This window comes from Xiphophorus couchianus, chromosome 14 (assembly GCF_001444195.1).
Source record: "Xiphophorus couchianus chromosome 14, X_couchianus-1.0, whole genome shotgun sequence".
In the NCBI taxonomy this organism is placed as follows: domain Eukaryota; kingdom Metazoa; phylum Chordata; class Actinopteri; order Cyprinodontiformes; family Poeciliidae; genus Xiphophorus; species Xiphophorus couchianus.
The window spans coordinates 8,677,475-8,697,830 of NC_040241.1; the positions used below are offsets into that span (position 1 = coordinate 8,677,475).

The 20,356-nt window shown below is 39.5% G+C and overlaps 2 protein-coding genes and 1 long non-coding RNA gene across 3 annotated transcripts in view; 2 read left to right on the plus strand and 1 right to left on the minus strand.

The window, feature by feature from the left end:
• The first annotated feature begins 545 nt into the window (after positions 1 to 545).
• Positions 546 to 12,332, plus strand: sf3b2 (splicing factor 3b, subunit 2). Its single transcript, XM_028038981.1, has 21 exons — positions 546 to 675; positions 1,058 to 1,104; positions 1,251 to 1,298; positions 2,369 to 2,602; positions 2,745 to 2,814; positions 2,973 to 3,073; positions 3,382 to 3,490; positions 4,712 to 4,803; positions 4,892 to 5,143; positions 5,238 to 5,363; positions 5,446 to 5,526; positions 5,701 to 5,928; positions 6,020 to 6,169; positions 6,492 to 6,581; positions 8,265 to 8,372; positions 8,517 to 8,624; positions 9,623 to 9,765; positions 10,203 to 10,304; positions 11,442 to 11,541; positions 11,661 to 11,846; positions 11,944 to 12,332. Exons 1-21 carry the CDS (start codon positions 546 to 548, stop codon positions 12,013 to 12,015), a joined length of 2,577 nt encoding a protein of 858 aa, XP_027894782.1. The 3' UTR covers positions 12,016 to 12,332.
• On the minus strand, positions 12,157 to 14,627 carry LOC114157820 (uncharacterized). The gene is made up of 2 exons (XR_003598278.1): positions 14,249 to 14,627; positions 12,157 to 14,164 (listed from the first exon to the last, which is right to left on the minus strand). It is a non-coding gene; the product is annotated as an uncharacterized LOC114157820 (long non-coding RNA).
• A 470-nt stretch (positions 14,628 to 15,097) lies between these two features.
• pacs1 (phosphofurin acidic cluster sorting protein 1) overlaps positions 15,098 to 20,356 on the plus strand; it is a 67,162-nt gene continuing 61,903 nt past the window's right edge. The window contains exon 1 of the mRNA XM_028038261.1: positions 15,098 to 15,672. Coding sequence (XP_027894062.1) covers positions 15,518 to 15,672 — 155 coding nt within the window. The 5' untranslated portion in view covers positions 15,098 to 15,517. The remainder of the gene's footprint in view (positions 15,673 to 20,356) is intronic.

Below are 20,356 nucleotides of genomic sequence, written 5' to 3' on the forward strand. Positions count from 1 at the left end.
TTTGATATTTGTAAACAACCCCAATGTGCGTCTATTTTTTTTTTCAATTTTATTATTAGCTGCTTTTCTGTTGTTTTCTGGTATCTACCACCCAAATAGGTAGCCTACAATAAGCCTAAGTAAAAGCAAATGGATAATAATAATAATAATAATAATAATAATAATAATAATAATAATAATAATAATAATAATAATAATAATAATGAAAATGTATCTGGATATGAGATTTTCAGCAACAAATATTCCAGGTATAAAACAAGTCATATGTATCTGAAAAGCATCTTATTACCTCTATTAAGCGCAGGGGGAAATCTATAATGCCCAACTTCTCAGACTGCATAGCATCACAACTTCGTTGAGCTTTAGAATGGAAACCTGATAGCGTTTGCTTAAAAATCTGAAGCTAAAATGATGCACCACACTGACATCTAGCGGCTTAACATTATACATCACCTGTCGCTTTCAAACTCCATGTCCCAGCGGGCTTCTCTCGAGTTCTCGCGTTATCTCAGCTGCCGCCGTTGTTCCACTGAGAGAAGCGCAACATGGCATCCGACGGAACACCGGTCGCGGAGGCTCTCCCGTCTGAATTGGGGAACGCCATCGCGGCTTTGAACACATGGAGCAACCCGGACCTCCAGGCCAAGCTGGCCGAGCTCGGAGCACCAAACATGGGTAAGAAAGACGCGGAGATGGAGCTTTATCAGCAGCGTGTTTAGCTCATTTCTGGCTAGCCAGTTGCTAGCCGCAGTGCTTCCGTTGAGGTGGGCTGCCACCAGGCCTGCAGAGTGTTTACATCATCTTGAACGCATTATTCGTAGTAGTTAGAATATATATCATTTTTCCGATCCAATTTGGGATGATTAAAGCACAAGCTGAGCCAACATGATAGTTTTTAGTGAAGCATCCACTTTAATTTGTGCGCATTTGCTAACTTTCAGGAGTAGTTGTTGGATGGATTAGTCACGCGGTTTTTGTAATGATTATTTACGTCTTCGTTACACAGACGTTATCTGGTGGATAATATTAAGATTAATATAAATGTTCTCTCGTCCAGGTCCTCGGGAGGAGCTCATTGACAGGCTGAAAAGTTACATGATCCAGGTGAGCAAACCGTCAACCTTTAAACAAGAAATGATGGCCTCCGGTTGTTTTGTGGGGTTTGTTGTAACACAAATTTAAATTCTCCTCTTCATTTAGTCATTTGGTGTCTGACATAAGTTATTCCTTGTGCTTGTTTGAATCTGCAGACTGGAATCATCCTTACAAAACCAAATGATGACAAAATGGCCTCTCAGGTGAGTTCTTTACATGAAATGTAAAGAACCATTTCAAATGAACATGAAATGGTTCATTTATTTGGCTATGATGGGTTGGAAACGTGTTGCATGTTCAAAATGTCCAAGATTTGACAAACACTGATTTAGTCTTTGTGTACATCCTGTTAATAGACTACCTGTTCACTCTAAAACACAGTTTGGTCTGATATTGACTTGCAGTGTTTTTACTTTGACTACTTTTTAGAATAAATATTAATGCATAAATTATAAGTAACAGCAGTATATGCTATTATGTCATCTGGACATTTGTAGCACTAGGGCTTCCACTAAATGCATTTTTAGTAATAATTATTCTGGCGACTAATCAATTAATCGGATAAAAAAAATTTTAAAAACTGGCACATACTGCAGATTTTTCAGTTAACCACTTAGGTCTTTTTACACATTATTAGAAACTAATTAAAATATTTTCATTAGGAAATAATTCAATTAGATCTTTGAATAAATAAAAATATTTATTGCCTAAAATGCAATAACATAACCATTCCTTTAGTCTACCATTTGTAGCAAAGGATGTATTTGCAACTGAAACACATACTGTCTTTTAATCTGTTTATTATTTTTTTGATTAATATAGTTGGATAGCAAAAGATGGCTTAATGGGTGATTTCTTTAAAGTATTTAAGAGGTGAAGCAAAAAATGCTGCTTGACGGGTTCTGGGTAGAGAAAAGATCTACAAGCAAGGAATGTTTTTTTATCTGAAATGCAAAATGTTTCTATTTTTTTGTACAGTTTTGGCTTAATTACTGCTCTGTGTGTGGTGTTCTTTCAGCAAATAGCCATTTTCAGAGTCTGTATATTCTCCAGTTAACGATTAATCGGTTACTAAATTAGTTGACAGTTATTTTTATGTTTGATTAATCACAATTCATTCGATTAATCGTTTCAGGCCTGTTTAGCATTTTCAGCTACAGGGCTGCTTATCTACTTTAAAAAAAAAAAACAAGTCAAATTTTTAAAAAATAATCAAGCAGCTTCTATATAATATATGTATTTTTCTCATTTTCCGTATCTTTCCTCCCTTCAGATGTCTGTGATTCCACCCATGCCCCCCATGCCCATGCCGCCAATGCCTCCAGGCATGAGCATGCTCCAACCTCTGCCCATGATGCCCCCGGGAGCCCCCCCTCCGCCCCGCATCCCCATGGGCCTGGAGCACGCTCCCCTGCCGCCTCCGGGCCTGTCCCAGGACGACCAGCTGAAGATGGCTCAGCAGAGAGCCGCCATGGTTCTACAGCAGGAGGAACGGGCCAAGCAGCAGGTGAACTTAACCGACCGTTTGTAGCCCACTGGAACCTTTTAGAACACCGGACATAATGTAACCGTTTCAAATCTGTCACGATCACATGCACCTCTTCATTTGCTGCTGTTCCTCTCTATCTTTTAATCTCGTCCTGCGTCAGGCTGCGGTGATGTTGGAGCAGGAGCGGCAGCAGGAGATGGTCAAGATGCAGACGAGATCCCTGCCCACGGGTGTGTTTTGCTTGTTCTTTGTTTGTTTGTTTGTTTTGTCCCTTTTAGGTTATAATATATATAAAAAAAAGAGATATCAGTAGTTTTGTAAGACGCCGTCTCAAAGTCCAGAATGTAATGATCATGTTTGAATGTTTCCTTGTGATTTCCGTGTGAAGTTTCAATCTTGGATCCTCGAGGTCCGCTTCCTCCTGGTGTCACCATGCTGCCCCCTCAGAAGCAGAGGGTGCCGCCTCCTCCAGGAGAAGATAACAAGGAGGTAAACGCATCATTTCCTCCTGTATGAGGTCTTTTTTTTTTTTTACAACAAATTCAAAAGCTTTGGTTCTAAATGAATCCTCTGTTTGCTAAAAAAAAGGCATTCCTTTGGATTTTATCTTTTTATTGGATGCTAATTTTTAGATATCTTCTTCTTCAAATTGCTACCTTTTTTTAACTCTAAAAGTTGTTTATCAAAACTAAAAACTTCTCTTTTCATTTGGGAGAACTTGTCAGCCTGCTGGTTGAAAGTGGAGTCTGTGATTTATCTTTATCTTGATTAAAGTCTCTGAATCTAAACCCTTCCAGCTCTGGCAGAATGAGGAAATAAGTGTCGGCGGGCCTAAAATCCCCCAGGTCCTGGAGAAGATCCTCCAGCTGAAGGAGATCAGGCAGGAGCAGCTCACTGATGCACCAGGTCAGCACAGCTATCTGCTGCTGAAAGAGAAACGCTGATTAAAGAGATTCTCTTATCCTTGTTGCTGGATATTCCTTCTGAATAATTGGCTCGGTCGCTACAGCTCAAATCTTTTAAATCTGGGATGTAACTCTTTTACATCTGGGTCATTAAAGGAAGTACGATACATCGGATTCTGGATTTTTCCGTGACTGTTCAAGCCTAGTATCAAGTTCTCTTCTGAGCCGATCAGACCACAGTTATAGTTGAGCTAAAAAATTATTCATACCCTTGGCAGATTTAAAAAACTTTTTGTTCTACCATCATGGAAGAAATCTTCAACAGACGAAGAAAGCACCGGTTTATCCGCTTAATTGATGAATCCAGGAATTATTTGATGGATAATAAACTAAACTATTAAATGACTGCAACCTTAGTTGGGCTGGATGTTGGTTGCATGGTGAGAAGAGGTTGTTTGATCTAAAGGAGCTTGTGTGTTGCTTTTTCTGTGTTTGAGGGAAGCTGGTTGGTTAGGATGATGATGATGATGCTTGAGCGGATGGATGTTTGCTCCTTTATTTTGATTTAACAAAACATTTCAAAACAAATGGGATCATTTATCTAAAACTAATAAGTGACGCATTCAAAGTACGACAGAGTATTAGGGCTGTATTAAGAAAATAAAAAACGGAATAAAAAGTCAAGAATAAAGTTGTAATGTTTCAAGAACACCTTTATACGGTTATAATGCAAGAATAAAGTCATAACATTATGACTATTTTCGTAACACGACTATTTCCATATTTCGACTTTATTCTCAAATTATTTTATTCTCCTGTTATTGCAACTTTATCTTATGTCTAATACGGTACTCAGTCGTATGAAACAGTATAGTGGCTGAATCTGGATTAAAATCACATTAAAAATGAAATCTGGAGATTTTTTTTTTTAATGAAGGCGTTGAAAGTTGTAATCTTGCTGGTAGATGATCAAGTCCTGATTTAAAAGAAAAACAAATATATATATATATATATATATATATATATATAATCTTATTTTCTCAGTGATTATGTTCTCTAGATACATGGTGGAGATACGTAAATAAACATAATTAAAGAAAAGACTACACCACAGCCAGGTTGTATTTGGGAGATACGGCAACACTTAATCTGGTTTAAAACATTTGAACACATAACCGTTTTAAAATATCTAAATGTCATCATCTACCCTCTGTTGCTCCAGAGGAGGATGACGATGACGGAGAGATGGATGCTAACAATTCCTCCGCTCAAGCGATGTCTGAAACGGAAGACGGCCAGATGTCTAAAAAAGATGTGAGTTTTTTTTAACCTTCACAATCTGCTCTTCTGAATAGCAATAAAAAAAAACAACAAAAATTTACAAACTAAATGTTTTCACTAGAAAAACCGCAAACGCAGGAACCGCAAAAAGAAGAGCAAGAAGAAGCGAGCGCTGGAAAAGAAGGAGCAAGCTGAACAACAACAACAGCAGCAGCAGCAGAAGAAGAAGGAAGGCAGCGAGAAGGAGAAAGAGAAGGACAAAGATAAAGACAAAGGAAAAGACCCAGAGGTGGAGATCGAGTACGTCACCGAAGAGCCGGAGATCTACGACCCAAACTTCATCTTCTTCAAGAGGATCTTCGAAGCGTTTAAGGTGACTGCAACAGCTTCATAATTTAGACTAGAAGTCGAATTACTTTTTAGTGTTTAATTTATATAGCAGTTATCCTCTCTTTCCTTATACGTAGCTGACTGACGACGTGAAGAAAGAGAAAGAAAAGGAGCCAGAGAAGGCCGAAAAGCAGGAGGCGGTCGGAATGTTGCGGAAAAAAGGCTTCGAATTGGAGAGGAAGGACAGCGACGACAGCGATGATGTACGGACACTGTCCATTGGCGGAAAAGTGATTTATTTATGTTTGCTTGTTTTGAACATCTGGACCGTGTTTTTACCTGCAGGATGCCAAACCAGATGTACCAAAACTGTCCAAGAAGAAGCTGAGGAGGATGAACAGGCTGACGGTGGCTGAACTCAAACAGGTGAATCCCAACCGTTTTTAAATGAACTCATAACGACTGTGACTTGAATCTGTGACTAGACGTCTGCTTGAACACTTTCATCCCTGTTTTGTGGGAATGCTTTGGATCTATTTACTTGTAGGAATAAAACGATCCTACATTTATCTCTGTTGGTTTTCCTGATGCTTTCCACAGTTGGTGGCCCGTCCAGACGTGGTGGAGATGCATGATGTGACGGCGCAGGAGCCCAAGCTGCTGGTCCACTTAAAGGCCACCAGGAACACGGTGCCAGTGCCGCGCCATTGGTGCTTCAAAAGAAAGTACCTGCAGGGAAAGAGAGGTATCGAGAAGCCTCCGTTTGAGCTGCCCGAGTTCATCCGGAGGACAGGAATCCAGGAGATGAGGGAGGCCCTGCAGGAGAAGGTGGGTGGCCCTCGGCGCTCTTGGAGAAAGGATTTAGCTGAGAGTGCGTTGAGTTGTTAACGGCGTTAATGTTTCATGAACGTCTATTTAGGAGGATGCCAAATCCATGAAAACCAAAATGAGGGAGAAGGTACGACCCAAGATGGGGAAGATTGACATCGACTACCAGAAGCTCCACGATGCTTTCTTCAAATGGCAAATCAAACCAAAACTCACCATCCATGGAGACCTTTACTACGAGGTACAACACAGTTTCCTTCCTTCAGGGATGAACTGAGGACGTTAGAAATGCACTGATTCCAGGATGGGTGCTTTTTAAGAGATTTTTGGCTGACTGTATTTTATTTCTATTAACTATAGAGGACACCATATGAAAAAAAAACACTGGAATGTTGGAGATGTGAAATTTTTATTTAAAAAATAAATAAATATACTAAGCAGTGGCATTTGGAAATTTGAATGGTTATCAGGTTGAAAGTTAGCGTTTTCTTTTTTATATTTGTCATTATGTTGGGCCGGTAATTACTACTAATTGTGTTTTTCTTGTTTTTTTTTTTTTTTAGGGTAAAGAGTTTGAAACCCGCCTGAAAGAGAAAAAGCCAGGAGATTTGTCAGATGAGCTGCGGATTGCTCTGGGCATGCCAGTTGGACCTGTAAGCTCAGAAACATTACAGCAAAAACTTAGAGATCAGCACAAGTTTAAAGTGAAAGTAGAAATTTTGCACAAAAATCACCCTGCAAGCATGAAAGATAGATTTGGATAAAATTACACACTTTGCTAAATAATTAGGTTTTCTTTATAGTTAAATCCAAAATTAGCCATTCTTGGCAGATTTTGTTCTAATTTTTTTATTTTATAAAACATAGTGTTTTGATAGGAAATGAGACATGCATCGCTCAGAAGTTTTTAAAGCATGGCGGGAAGAACAATTTTTAAAAATAAAAACTGTTTTTGTTTTAATTAAAAAATATTAAATTATTCATTCCCTTCTCGCTAATTATTATAGCAAACTGCCGACATTACAGCGGTCAACAACGTCTTATTGCTGAGACGCTTTTTGGATGTTTTCGCCAGTATTTTGAAGATTTATCTAGGATAGAAAAGCTCCCTGCCGTCACCCTAATGTTTTAGGGCTGCAACTAACGCTTACTTTAGTGGTCGATTCTGCGTATTTTTCATTTCACCATTTAAGACTTTTTACACCATTAGAAACTCATTAAAAGATGCAAATTATTCAAATACTTTACTTTTTGGAATAGGAGAATAAAATAGTATTATTTAAAAGGCAATAAAGTATTCCTTTAGTGAACAGTTTAGTGAACAAAGGATGCATCTGCCGCTAAAAAAAAATGCTGCCTACTAATGGGTTTCTTTTTTTATATTAACAATTGGATTTCAAAAGGCGCTTAATGGGGGATTTCTTTTACAGAATTTCAATCGGGGTAAAGCTAAAAATGCCACTTGAGTTCTGGGCAGAACAGATTTACAGACAAAGAAGGGTCTTCATCTTAAATACAAAACATGTATATATATTTTTTAATTTTTGGTATAGTTTTGGTTTAATTACTGCTGTTGCCAAGTAATTGGTTAACGATTAATTGATTACTAAATTAGTTGACAATTATTTCAATAGTCGATTAATCGTTTGAGGTTAGCTTCCTCTGCAGATTCTCTTTTATGTTCCAATTTGGGTTGCTGCTTAAGCAAAAATCTAAATGTTATCATTACTTCCTGTTGGTAAAATAAACGTTTACTTTAAATCTACCTCTGTGTGCATAAGTTTGGGTGCAACTGTCGCTCCATCCATCTTTCTATCAACTCTGACTTGATGAACATTTCACTCAGTAGATGTGTTCAGGTTATGGGGGCAAACTTTCTTATTATTCTATGGATTCGAAGAGAAAATCCCAACTTGGACGCATTGAAGCTTGTTGTAGTAAAGTAACAAAATTTACAAGGGATTTTCGTAGTTAAGTGGTGGTAGATGAGAGGCGTAACACTTATTAGATGTGACACACTGTTGTGTTTATGTGTCATTCTATCTCTTTGCTGCTCTAATTAATGTGCAGGCAGTAAGAATGCATGTTGTTTCCCCAGACGCGGCACGGCGTGTTCACACCAACACGCTAACAAGGAACATCGCAAGATAACTGTTAATAAAAGTCCAGTAAATATTTACTCGTGTAGCTAATTTTATAGCCAGTGAAAATGATTATCGCTTCATATTTTTTATCCCCTTCAGCGGGTCCGGCAAACAGAGAGCCTGTTTTACTGTTGACTGAGCAAACACGTTTTACTCTGTGATAATTTGTTGCCTTCGCCCGTTTATCGCCAGAACGCTCACAAGGTGCCGCCTCCCTGGTTGATCGCCATGCAGAGGTACGGACCCCCTCCCTCCTACCCCAACCTCAAGATCCCCGGACTCAACTCCCCAATCCCAGAGGTAAAAAAATACAAACATGCTGGATGCTCAACATTTTGGTCAAAATATAAGGCTTTATAATACAAGAATGCAATTTTTTTTTTTCTCCCCAAAAAATGATTGTGGTTATTGATATGTGCTGTGTGTCTTGTCTCTGTTCGTCAGAACTGCACGTTCGGTTACCACGCCGGTGGGTGGGGGAAGCCCCCAGTAGACGAGATGGGCAAACCTCTGTACGGCGACGTGTTTGGGACCAATGCAACAGATTTCCAGGTCAGAGCTGAACTGAAAAGAACACCCTCATCTGCTTTGGTTCTTCTTTTTTATATATATACATACCCGAGTGAAAGAAAATTCCAAAATAGAGCAGAAATCTTAACATTAAAAAGTAAATAAGGACAAAATCTATTTACGGTGGCCTTTGTTGAATCTTGTTGTTTTACATCCTAACCACCTGGTGTCATTATGTTCATTTTAGTCAAAGAAACCCTTTTGAAAGTATTCACAATTCAAATGAAAGGTTTATAACAGACTTTAAATCAGTAGCATTATTTGCATGCAAATATTTTTTGTAGCATCTGATTTTAAATCAGCTGCTAAGTAAGTATCATATTTTTAAAGTATCAAGAATTATTAAAAACTAAAATAGAAAAAAAAACTATTTAGCCATCACGTCTTATATGGAAAATATGTATTTTAATTTAGACATTAGTGCCACTAATCAAATTGTCATTCTATAGGTTAAAATCCTTATAATTTTTCATTGTTAGTTTAACCAAGACTAACGAAAATCAAAGGAAAAATTAAAGTGAAGATTGATTTCCTTAAAGAGTTGAACTTTAAATGAGATATTACACAGACACCATGAATGCATAAAAGGCTACATTTAGATGAATTTGTTGCATAATAGACTTTTTTAATCCATCCAGCCATTTGTTATATTGTTTTTTTGTTAACCGTGGCATCAAGTTATCAAACTTAAGACATCTGTTCTGAAATAATTTTGAGATATTCCTCTTTTTTTTTTTTTCCAAGAATTTAAATTTTTGTCCTTTTCGACAAAGAGTAATAAAGTACTACCTGAGGGCTCAATGTTGATGTCAATATCTAGAATTCCTGGTTTAAATTTAAATATATGAACACATGCTGACTGCTTGTCTTTTTGTTTTATACATAAAAAGGAAGCTCTTTACTGCATATATGTAATATTTGCAGTTTCTGTTGAAAATTTCATGCACAGGCTAACAGGCAAGTGTGATTTTTGCGTCCAGTCTAAGGCGGAGGAGGAAGAGGTGGACCACACGCCGTGGGGGGAGCTGGAGCCTTCGGATGAGGAGTCGTCGGAGGAGGAAGAGGAGGAGGAGAGCGACGAAGAGAAGCCAGATGAAACCGGATTCTTCACACCAGCAGACAGGTGCTCAGCATGCAAATGTAATCAAGTGTCGGCGAAGTGCGAACGCCTGATTCTCGAGGAGTCTTGAGGGGATTTCAGATGTAAATATGCGCTTCGCTATTTCTTGGGAGGAAATTCTGAAGCATGGAAGTGTTAACGCGCTGAAACAACATGTTTTTGTTTTGCTGTGTATCATTTTGACATTTTAGATGATTCTTAACAGCAAGCTGTGAAATTCGAAGCCAGTTTTTTTGTTTTTCTTACTGTCTTTATCACAGAGTTGACCTTACAAATAACAAGCAGATTTTACCGCCTAAATGAATGACCTGTGGCTTTATTGTTTATCTGGAGGAGTTTCTGAGATCTCTTTGGTTGTTAATCCCAGCATAAAAAAACCCCCACTGGCCTGTAGACGGATACACTGAGCTAATCCGTTTGTCTGGTTTTGTGCGTTCCAGTGGCTTAATCACTCCCGGAGGCATCTCCTCAGTACCAGCCGGCATGGAGACTCCAGAGCTGATCGAGCTGAGGAAGAAGAAGATCGAGGAAGCCATGGATGGGTGAGTGTCGCTGCTACGCTGCTGTTTTAATTTGGTATCACCTTTTCCATTTTTTTGATGAGATTTTGTCAGAAATTAGACACAGTTGTTCTTATGGATGCATTTCCAGAGGTAAAGTTGTCTTGCTCAGGGTAAACAACGTTTCGCTGCTTGGTTTTTAAAGTGTCCCAAACTAAAGAATAAATTGGCCCTTTGAGATTTATTGGGGATTAATGGGGCTGCACAATATTAGCATAAAGTGCGATATGCGATAATGTTGAGTTGTACTGAACACTATATAAGAATAACGTGACTTAAAATAAATACTGAATGGTATCCCTGTCTTTCTGCATTAAAAACAATTCCTAGCTGGTAGATCACTCTGTGCTGCCTTCATATATGTACTATTTTGACAATTTGCATTACAAATAATTATTTTTCAATACATTTTTTTGTGAACTGAAATGACTTGTTATACATTAGTCACATCAGCAGCTGATTCATCTTTTTCCATTACACTGTTCTATGTAGCATTAAATCTTCTAAAAGCATTTTTGTATTCACCATATAAAAATAGAATATTTTAGGAAAATATTTTTTAAAGTTGTAATTGAATTAGTTACTACAGTGCCTTGCAACTATACCTTGAACTATTTTGCAAATTTTCACTTAACAACCACAAACTTTAATGTTCTTTATTGATAGACCAACATAAAAGTTGCGCATATTTGTGAAGTGGAAAGACAAATAGATGGCAAAGCGTCCCCACACCATAACACTGCCATCACCGTGTTGGGTGATGTTTAGTGTTAGTTTTCTAACATGTCGTAACTACAAACTTTATTGTATTTTGCATATACTTTAATGTCTGCATAAAGTGATTCATTTTGTTAGAATGTAAGTAAAATGTTTGCTTTTTATACATGAAATTCTGAAAAGTGTGGCTTGCTTTTGTATTCTCCCCCCAACCCCAAATAAGGGGGGCAGAATACAAAACGTTACTGAAACGTCAAACGTCGCTTATCTGAGGCCAAATAAAAAATTCTAATAAAAATGTATCCTAGTTTGACTGTATCATGACGAAGGGGAGGAAAGTTTTAAGAGTTGAATGTTTTTGCAAGTCACAGCAATAAGTAAAAAACCTGTTTTGTTTTGTAGAAACGAGACACCGCAGCTTTTCACCGTTCTACCAGAGAGACGAACTGGGGCTGTAGGAGCGGCCATGATGGCCTCAACGCACATCTACGACATGACAGGGGTGAGACGCGATGGATTTCAGAACAATGTCCTCCCGCCTTATTTGGTTGAGAAATTCACCTTATGTCATTTTCTTTTTGGGGACAAAAAAATAATAATCTTACGTTCTGCTGCTTCCAGGTTGGACGCAAAACCGGTGGAGGGCAGGAGTCGCAGGGTGTGGAGGTGGCCCTGGCCCCTGAAGAGTTGGAGCTGGACCCGATGGCCATGACTCAGAAATACGAGGAGCATGTCAGAGAGCAGCAGGCCCAGGTGGAGAAGGAGGACTTCAGCGACATGGTGGCCGAGCACGCCGCCAAGCAGAAGGTTCATAAACTGTTTTATTTTATTTATTTTTACATCACGGTGGACTTTCATTAATAGCCCCCTGCTTCCGCTCTCGCCTCTTTTTGTTTCGAAACAGCAAAAAAAGCGGAAGGCCCAGCCGCAGGACACACGAGGCGGTGCCAAGAAGTACAAAGAGTTCAAGTTCTAGAGAAACGCCAACAGCAGGCACCGCACCGAGCCGGCCGCAGCAGGATGTGAAACGGAGAGAGACGTGCTCCGGTTTCAGTTTCGGAGGATGTACACAACAGCACCAATCGACTGTTTAGATCAGTACCGACTTTTTGTTCCCTTTTTTTTTTTTTTGCATCAACAATGTCGTCTGGCAACATGTCATGTAATTGGTGTCATGTGCATTTCCTGTTTAACTTGTACTTTTTAGGTCTATTGGGCTATTTTTCCACCATTTTGGTTTTTTTTTTCCTTCAGTTTTTTTTTTTGTAAATAAATGATGTGATGTCACAAACATCGACATTTCAGTAATCGTTATTTTGGGATATATTTTGTATGTTTAGCCTTTACAATCCTTACTTTTAATCTTATTTTTAGACACTTATACCCTCAATCCAACTAAATAAAATTTTAAAGCCACATGTTACATAACCTTTTGAAAACAGATAACTTATCTTTTTTATAATTATTTACAATAATTTTTAAAGACCTTACACTGTATGTGGAGGAGGGACTTAATGTTAATATTCAAAGCAACTTTGCTACCTTAAAAATAACCAAAGTTTTGCTTATTTTATGGGGGGGTTTTAAGATCAATGTCATTGTAGCTTAGTGTTGCGATTATAACTATTTACCTCAAGCTTCTATGGTTTCTTCTAAGAGAAAATAAGGTCAAATCTGTAAGAGGAGCAAATATAATAATTGCTTATCTCTAACATAATACCTAATCACCTGATTACAGATTAATAAATTCATTAGGGCTAGTGTGGAATCGCTGTGAAAAACAGCATCTGAAAGTCAGAGAGGAAAACTCTGAAATGGATTTTCACAGAAGTTGCCGCAAGCTGCATGCAGTGTTTGCTCCCTCCGCCGGGTGGCAGCAGAGGACTCTGAACACGGCGGTCACGTGCCCCAGCCTGGGAAGCACAGTGACCTACATAAGTGGAGCAGCTGCATGTTGACACGGTCACTGGCACAAACCCACACACGCAGAGCATCAGCCTTGCTCAGAAACCAACGCTTTGCACCATCCTGAAATGGGCTGCGACATTTCCCCATAGTGCCAAAACAGTGCAGCTGATGGATTATAACTGTAACTGTATCAGCTGTTGTCGCTTTTACAGGGATTGGAGCTGTAAAATGTTACTTGATGCACTTGAAAGGTGCACGTTTCAGATTTGTGACTGAAACTCAAATTGTATTGGTGCATTATTTGCACCAACACCAAAAGAAATCCAGCCACCCCTATCAATACTCTATGTATTCCAACTGCATGATTTTTCATCTTTTTTTAAAGTGTTACTTTGTTGGATAAGACACAGCAAAGATGTATATTGACTCTGTGTACTTTCACTTGATGACTGTGCAGATTTGGAGCGCTGCGTATAATTTGGCCCAGGATTATCCCGTGACCATGTTTTAATCTGCTTGAGTCTAATCTGCTTATCAGTGGCAGCCACTTCTGGTAGTAAGAAAAGCATGTTAAAAAGAGCAGCGGGAAGAATGTGCTTAAGCTCATTCATATCACCTTCAAACATACCAAAATCAAAAGGCTTATGTTTTGTTTACTGAGCAAAGCTCAAACAGTTGAATTTACCTGGATTAAGTTTGGCATTTAATGTGTAATAAAGTATGTATAACCTATTTGTAAGGCATTTTTGAGGACATGTTAGTGTTAAATTGCAAATTTAACAATTTAACACCAAACAACACATAATGAGTCATTTGCAGAAAAGAAAAACATAATTGATCTTTGCATTGTTGCACTAATAAATAATAAATTCAAAGTAGATGTTTAACAATTTGCAATCATCTTCCTTTATATTGTTTTCGGTGTTTAAATATGCAGCATATGGCTGTCAGGCCTTCATTAGACCCCTCTTATGACTGCATCCCCGGGCTGCCAGAAACACACACATGAGGCTGATGTAAGCTCTCTGATCACAGCTGTGATAATCTGCTGAGCCGATGGCAGACGGCCACATGTGACGTAGCCTGCGACGTTGTCATTAGGTCACCTTCTGATTCATAATCAGATTCTGAGGTTGTAGTCAGAGCCGCGCCTTTGTCACCTGAGGGCTGAAATGCTGCACCTGATTTTAAAGCTGCGTGGGGCTGAGCAGGTAATTCTGGGGAAAAAAGAGGCAGTGTGTGAGGTTTTTTTTTCTTTTATGTTAATTGATCAGTAAGAGTCCAGCTAAATTTTCCCCTACCTGTCCACAAGTATGGAGTTCCCTTCACGTCTTGATGTCACATCTGATAGCCAATAGGGAACTACAGCACAGCTTTGAAATGACCTGCAAGCACAGCATGTCTTTAACTAACCGGTTTTGCACCTTTGTGTGGGCCAGCTTACTTAGAGCTCACTGTATGACTAAAGGAGATCTTCCCAGCAACACTAAAGCGAGGGAGCAATTAAGGCCTACAGTAGAACTGCTTCCCCATACTGATCAAAATGAAAAGGCTAAAGTGTTTCTTTTCTTCTTGTGGTTTACCTTTAATAACATAGCCCCGGTTGTATTATTTCTTGCATACAACCAAAGTAGTTTTAATATATATACAGTACAGACCAAATGTTTGGACACACCTTTTAATTCAATGAGTTTCCTTTATTTTCATGACTATTGACATTGTAGATTCACACCGAAGGCATCAAAACTATGAATAACACATGTGGAAATATGCACTAAACAAAAAAGTGTAAAACAACTGAAAATACCCCTTATACTCTAGTTTCTTCAAAGTAGCAACCTTTTGCTGTGATTACTGCTTTGCACACACTCTGCATTTTCTCGATGAGCTTCAAGAGGTCGTCACCTGAAATGGTTTTCACTTCATAGGTCAACCTGTCAGGTTAATAAGTGGGATTTATTGCCTTATAAATAGTCATGAAAATAAAGAAAACCCATTGAATTAGAAGGTGTGTCCAAACCTTTGGTCTGTACTATATATATATATATATATATATATATATATATAAATGAGGCGGGTAGTTTAGTCAGACAATAACACCATGCAGGCTTTCTATTGGTCAGCTCATCTGTAGTGGGGCTCGTGCTCTGACAGCCGCGCTCCTTCCCCAGACTGAAGAGGCGTTGTTGTTCCTCTTGCTCACTCTGCGACTCCACCGTCACAAATTTCCGCTTCCTGCACCGATAAACACCCGGAGCCGAGCACACACAAGAGCCGACGCGAAGTTTAAGCGAGCACGGAGACGACAGCCTTTCGCTCTCCCCGCTTTTCGGGTACAAACTCCGCCAGAAACGTCGGGCATGTTTCACACTGTTTGCCGTTGATTAGCGCCACACGGAACAACTTTCCGTTAGCGCTCGCGAGCGTCAACGCGCCTGCTGCGGTTGGAGGTTAGATCATTTTAAGACCCTACAAAGGAGAGGAGGACCGACACTCTCAAGAAGGACGACTCATACCCCACCGCTATCGTTATATACGACTGAAAGACCCCCCATTTTTCAGCCTCCAGGATGTCGGAGCGAGGAGGGCTCCCGCGGACTGGGGGCGTCCCTTCGCCGCACATGCAGCCCTCCAAGCCGGTCAGCATCACCTCCAACCGGCCCGTCCATATGAACCTCTACGCCACCTGGGAGGTCGACCGATCCTCGCCCAGCTGCGTGCCGAGGTATGCGAAAAAGGGGGCGGTGGGGGGGCAATGACTTGTCGTTTTCTGCGCTGGCTGTGAATGGGAAATGACCCAGTCTGTGTTTACACTGGAAGGTTGCAAATACACAAACACACCAGGTGTAGCCTAGTTTAGAGAGCCACCGTTTTGGATTTATGGCTGTTGCTGTTGTGTAGAGTTAACCTTTCGGCTCACATTAAAAGGAAACCACTCCTGCACTTTCTAATGTACCTGGCGACCACCAATTCTAATAACAAAAATAATAATCACATGCCCGGTAGCATTTACAGCTTTATTGCTAAAGCTAACACGAACAGGCATGTTTCCTGCCTATCTTTTATCTCAATATGATTGTGCAGTGGGGGCAGCTGCAAAGGTTTTTTTTTTTCTTCTGTGCCACTCTTCAGTTTGCCAGACGTTTGATTCCTGCAGACACAAAAGAAATGAAGACTTCTTCGCTGTGCAACTGTTCAGAGGCAGTAAATACACAGACTGGTGGCTTCTGGTAAACAAAGGAGAACTAAAATGATTTGAGGTGCTATGTTTTCAACAGATTATCTGCTGTCTTTTACCACATGCTGATTATAGGCAGCAGTGGCTCTATTTGATTTGTGTGTGTGTGTGTGTGTGTGTGTGGGTGTGTGTGTGTGTGTGTGTGTGTGTCCATAAGGGCAATGCAGCAAGGTCACACTGGAGGCAAGACACCTTCTCCCACCTAAGCTCACTCCCAGACAGCAGACTGAATTGTGTTGCTTTGTTTGAGGGAACGCGGTCCAGAGTCTGTCTCTCAATGGAAATCTTCTGCTTTTGCACTTTCTTGTGTGAGCTGTAAAAAGATGCATCAGATTGATGCTCTGTGGTTTGACCCATATTTACAATGCCTCATCGATAGCCTTGCACCACAAATTGGGATTTAATTCCAGGTCTAAGGTGCTGTGTAATGGAAACGCTGCTGTGCTGTTGGTGGACAGACGGTTATGGATTTCATGTCATCTTCAAACTTTAATGCACATACAAGCTCATAATAAATTATCTATAGATTTGTGAAAATCTATACTAATGAAGCACTGATCACCAATCTACGTTTTGTGTGTTACTTTGACTGCTGATAACAGCACAGATGCCCCAGTCAATGGGGCAGAGATAGGAATTGGCCAGTTTTTCTTATATGAGCGCTGATGAAAACAGTGTTTTGTTTTTGTTAAATTCGTCACAATGAATAAAAAATTCTAGTATTTCCATTTCATCAACATGCCATAGAGCAGAATGAACTCTGATACGTATCTGCTGGACGATAAATTGTCCCAGAAGTTATCGCGATTAACGATAATGTTGTTGTTCTGAGATCATTTTCAAGTAATGTAATGGTGTAATAATGCAGGAATACATTCTCAAAAATCAATAAACTTTAAGTTCATATCCAAAGTAAATAAACAAAACAACAAATGAAGTGAATAGTGAAGTCTCTGTAAACAAAGTTGTCCTTCAAAAAGTGGGCTAGTTGAGACCAACGCACTGACCTGAAGGTCAGTTTTAGTGGAAGGAGTGAGTGAACGGAGAAAAATGATAAATCATGCAAATAGAAATTATTCAGCCCGTTTTAATTTACTGTGCAATCAATTGATTTCTTATTTATTGCGACAGAATATCTAATGAGCTATTATCACTAAATCTGGGATCTTAAATATCCCATGTAAATTAACAACATAACTGAGACAAAAATAAAATGGATACTGAAGTCTCAAAACAAAATGGCCCTTTAGCAAAGGAGCTAATTGAGACCAGTCTGAAAACTTTGTCGCCCAGTTCTTGGTAGAAGAAGAGGCATGAGAAAAACAATCAGGCAAATTAAAATTATGAAGCCCGTTTTAATTTATCATGCAATTAATTGCTGTATATATTATTACAACAGACTTAATGGTAGGCTTATTTTGAGTTGGGTTTTTTTGTTGTTGTTTTTTTAAGTCTTCTGGATTTAATGTATGACATAACCACTACATTTGTGCACTTTTATTCTCTTATTTTTATGACTCAGTCGGTGATGGATCAAAATGGTAATCTGTGGATCTTCCCTCATCAAAAACCCGGAAGAGCCTGATCTTTGCATTTTTAATCAACAGCACTGGAAATGTTTGTTTCCATCCTTCCTGTCATTTGTTGTTTACACAAAGAGAGGAGGCGACATCACACTGTGTGTGTGAGAGAGAGCAAATTCTGAAAACAGGAAGTTTTACAGTTTGACAACAAAGCTAAAATAATAGTGGAGTTGACATTTCAAGGTGTTCAAGCATCTTACAGTAGCAGGTAGTGCGGTTAGCATTACTAATTTTAAACATCGGTCTCGTATTGTTGGTTTTCTTCCCCCAGAACCAACTTCCACATAAAAAAAAACAGTGTTGCTCTCAGTGCAACCTGTTAGCTTTTAGCTGCATTGACTTTACTAATGGGTGATAAAGATTGGATGTTTGAGTTTTTGATTGTCTGGGCAAGTTCAAAATTGTCTGGATAATTTACTGTAGTAAAGCAGCTCTTCAAACTCCCACTAGCACATATTTCCTTCACAAAATGTTCCTCTTTCGGTGGAACATCACATGTGGAGGCAGGCCCTGATGTTTAGGTTATTGGAGTGAACTGAAAGTCAAGTGGGAATACCGACGGCATTTAAATGCACTGCATTCATTATCACCCTAAAGGGTAAAGCTGACTTGTTAATGTTGCTTCTTTAGCTTGCTTTGAGCCATTAGTATGTTTGAGACACAGCCTCAAGGGTGTGTTTTTGCTTTTTAGCAAAATGCGTGTGTTTGTGGCTACGTTGTACACACGTGAATAAATCACGCATCATTCTATGTGCATTTTAAACATCCTACTTCCTCACCTATTTTCTTTTTGTAGACGGTTTATCCTTTAAGTAGGTGTGCAAATGCACACAGCTGGCTTGGAATATGTCGTGCCCTAAAACTGGATTACAAAATGTTGTTTTGTTTTTTGCTTTTTGGGAGCTTTTCCCCGCAGTCGCCATGGTCCGTCAAATAACTTCGATTCGGCTGCAGTTGCAGCTACACAGAGACTCAGTCAGAAAAAAAAAAGAAAATGGGGTTTGGAGAGAAATGGAGACAGGGATGGGAGGAGAAGCAGTCTCTGTCATCTGCATTTAAATAGGATTTCTCACAGACATGGGCTGCAGAAACAGCTACAGAAACATTGCTGCCAGCGTTGAAATAACACTCATCCAAATCAGATGTTGTGATACATTTCTGTAAGCATTTTAACTTTCTCGTCGCTTTTTCGTTGCTACTGCAGCAAGTACTGACAGCTCCCCTCATATTCGGTCGAGGTGTTGTTGCTCAAACCTCTTCCTGCCTACCCAAAATGCCACTTGGTATGTTGTTTACGCTGTGCTGTAGGCTGAAATTTCCCTCACAGGCACACACATGTATTCAGCTGCCTCCTCCAAATCCACACTCATAAAAGAAACTGGGGGAAAAGAAACAGCAAAGAATATCTACACATAAATGTTTTTCTTTTATTGTTTTTTTTTTGCCTTTTGTCAATCAACAGGAAATATCAGACAGCGGGAGATAATATCATCCTTCCACAAAGCACGAGCAAACCTCAAGTGTTTGTTTTGCAGGTGATCTAGAAACGATTATTACAACACAACTCAATCCGAGGTCATTTCCCCGATCAGAAGCCCCAACCTTGTTTTTCTGTCTCCCCAAACAGCAGATGGGATTGTTTCTCTGGCTCCACATTCGCTAATTCTTAGAGAAGTGATGGGCGATTCTTCTTCTTGGTGTCTGCTTTTCCATTCTGCAGTGTCACAAGCACACACTCTCGCAAGTAGTGCTTGGCATCCTTCTTCCCCACTCAGCTCATTGGTTCGCATCCCTCACCTCAGGCGGTGAATTTTTTGCAGCCAAATAATCCAAGGGATGAGCAGAGAAACTCTGCTCCCTCGTTTGACACTTCACCTCACAAATATAGAGAGAGCAAAGATTAGTAGTTTTTCGGATGTGCTTCCTGTCATGCGGAATGTCGACCGTAGCAGTCGTTGCCACATGGTTCGGATTCCTGAATCCAGCAGCGTTTACTTTAGCTCTGTGGCGTTGTGCTGCTGCTCTGCATCGGGTATGTCAGGAATGAACCCAGGAGCAGAACTCAAAACCCTCCATCTTTAAAGACAGTTCCTGAGCAACAATAAAAAACAAGATGAAGGAAGATTCCCGCGAGTCAAATCCTGAGATGGAAACTGAATCTTTGTTTTGTTGTTTAACCATTTGGTGGCCAGTTAGACAAGAATTTTGCATTTCAGATAAAAAGGAAGCTAATTTACACATTTATTTCTTGCCCTAAAATAGTTCAGGAAGAAACATTTTTGGTATGGACTCAACAACAGTTGTTGGTTCAAAACTTTTTACATTTTCCAATCAACAATTTGAAATCTTTCTAATGAGATGCCAGAGAAAGTGCCAGAAAGATTAAATTTCTTTCTGTCTGTTTAAAACATTCAATACTGTAAGGCGCCTTCTGCTATAATGTTGCTACACACTTCCTGTCTCCTGACTGAAAGAGTCATTTACAAGAAGGACAGATTCAGCTGTTGGGAAATATTTCTGGTCTAAGAAAAATAAAGAACACAGACATTCATGCTGGAAAAACTACAGCAGCAGCATCTCCCCTTCAC

Excerpts from the sequence above, each read along its gene's own strand:
- sf3b2 (XM_028038981.1), top strand. The coding sequence starts at position 546 with ATGGCATCCGACGGAACACCGGTCGCGGAGGCTCTCCCGTCTGAATTG. Across the intron at positions 5,527-5,700 it reads CGGTGGCTGAACTCAAACAG|TTGGTGGCCCGTCCAGACGT; the intron begins GTGAATCCCAAC and ends TGCTTTCCACAG. Across the intron at positions 8,625-9,622 it reads CCAATGCAACAGATTTCCAG|TCTAAGGCGGAGGAGGAAGA; the intron begins GTCAGAGCTGAA and ends TTTTGCGTCCAG.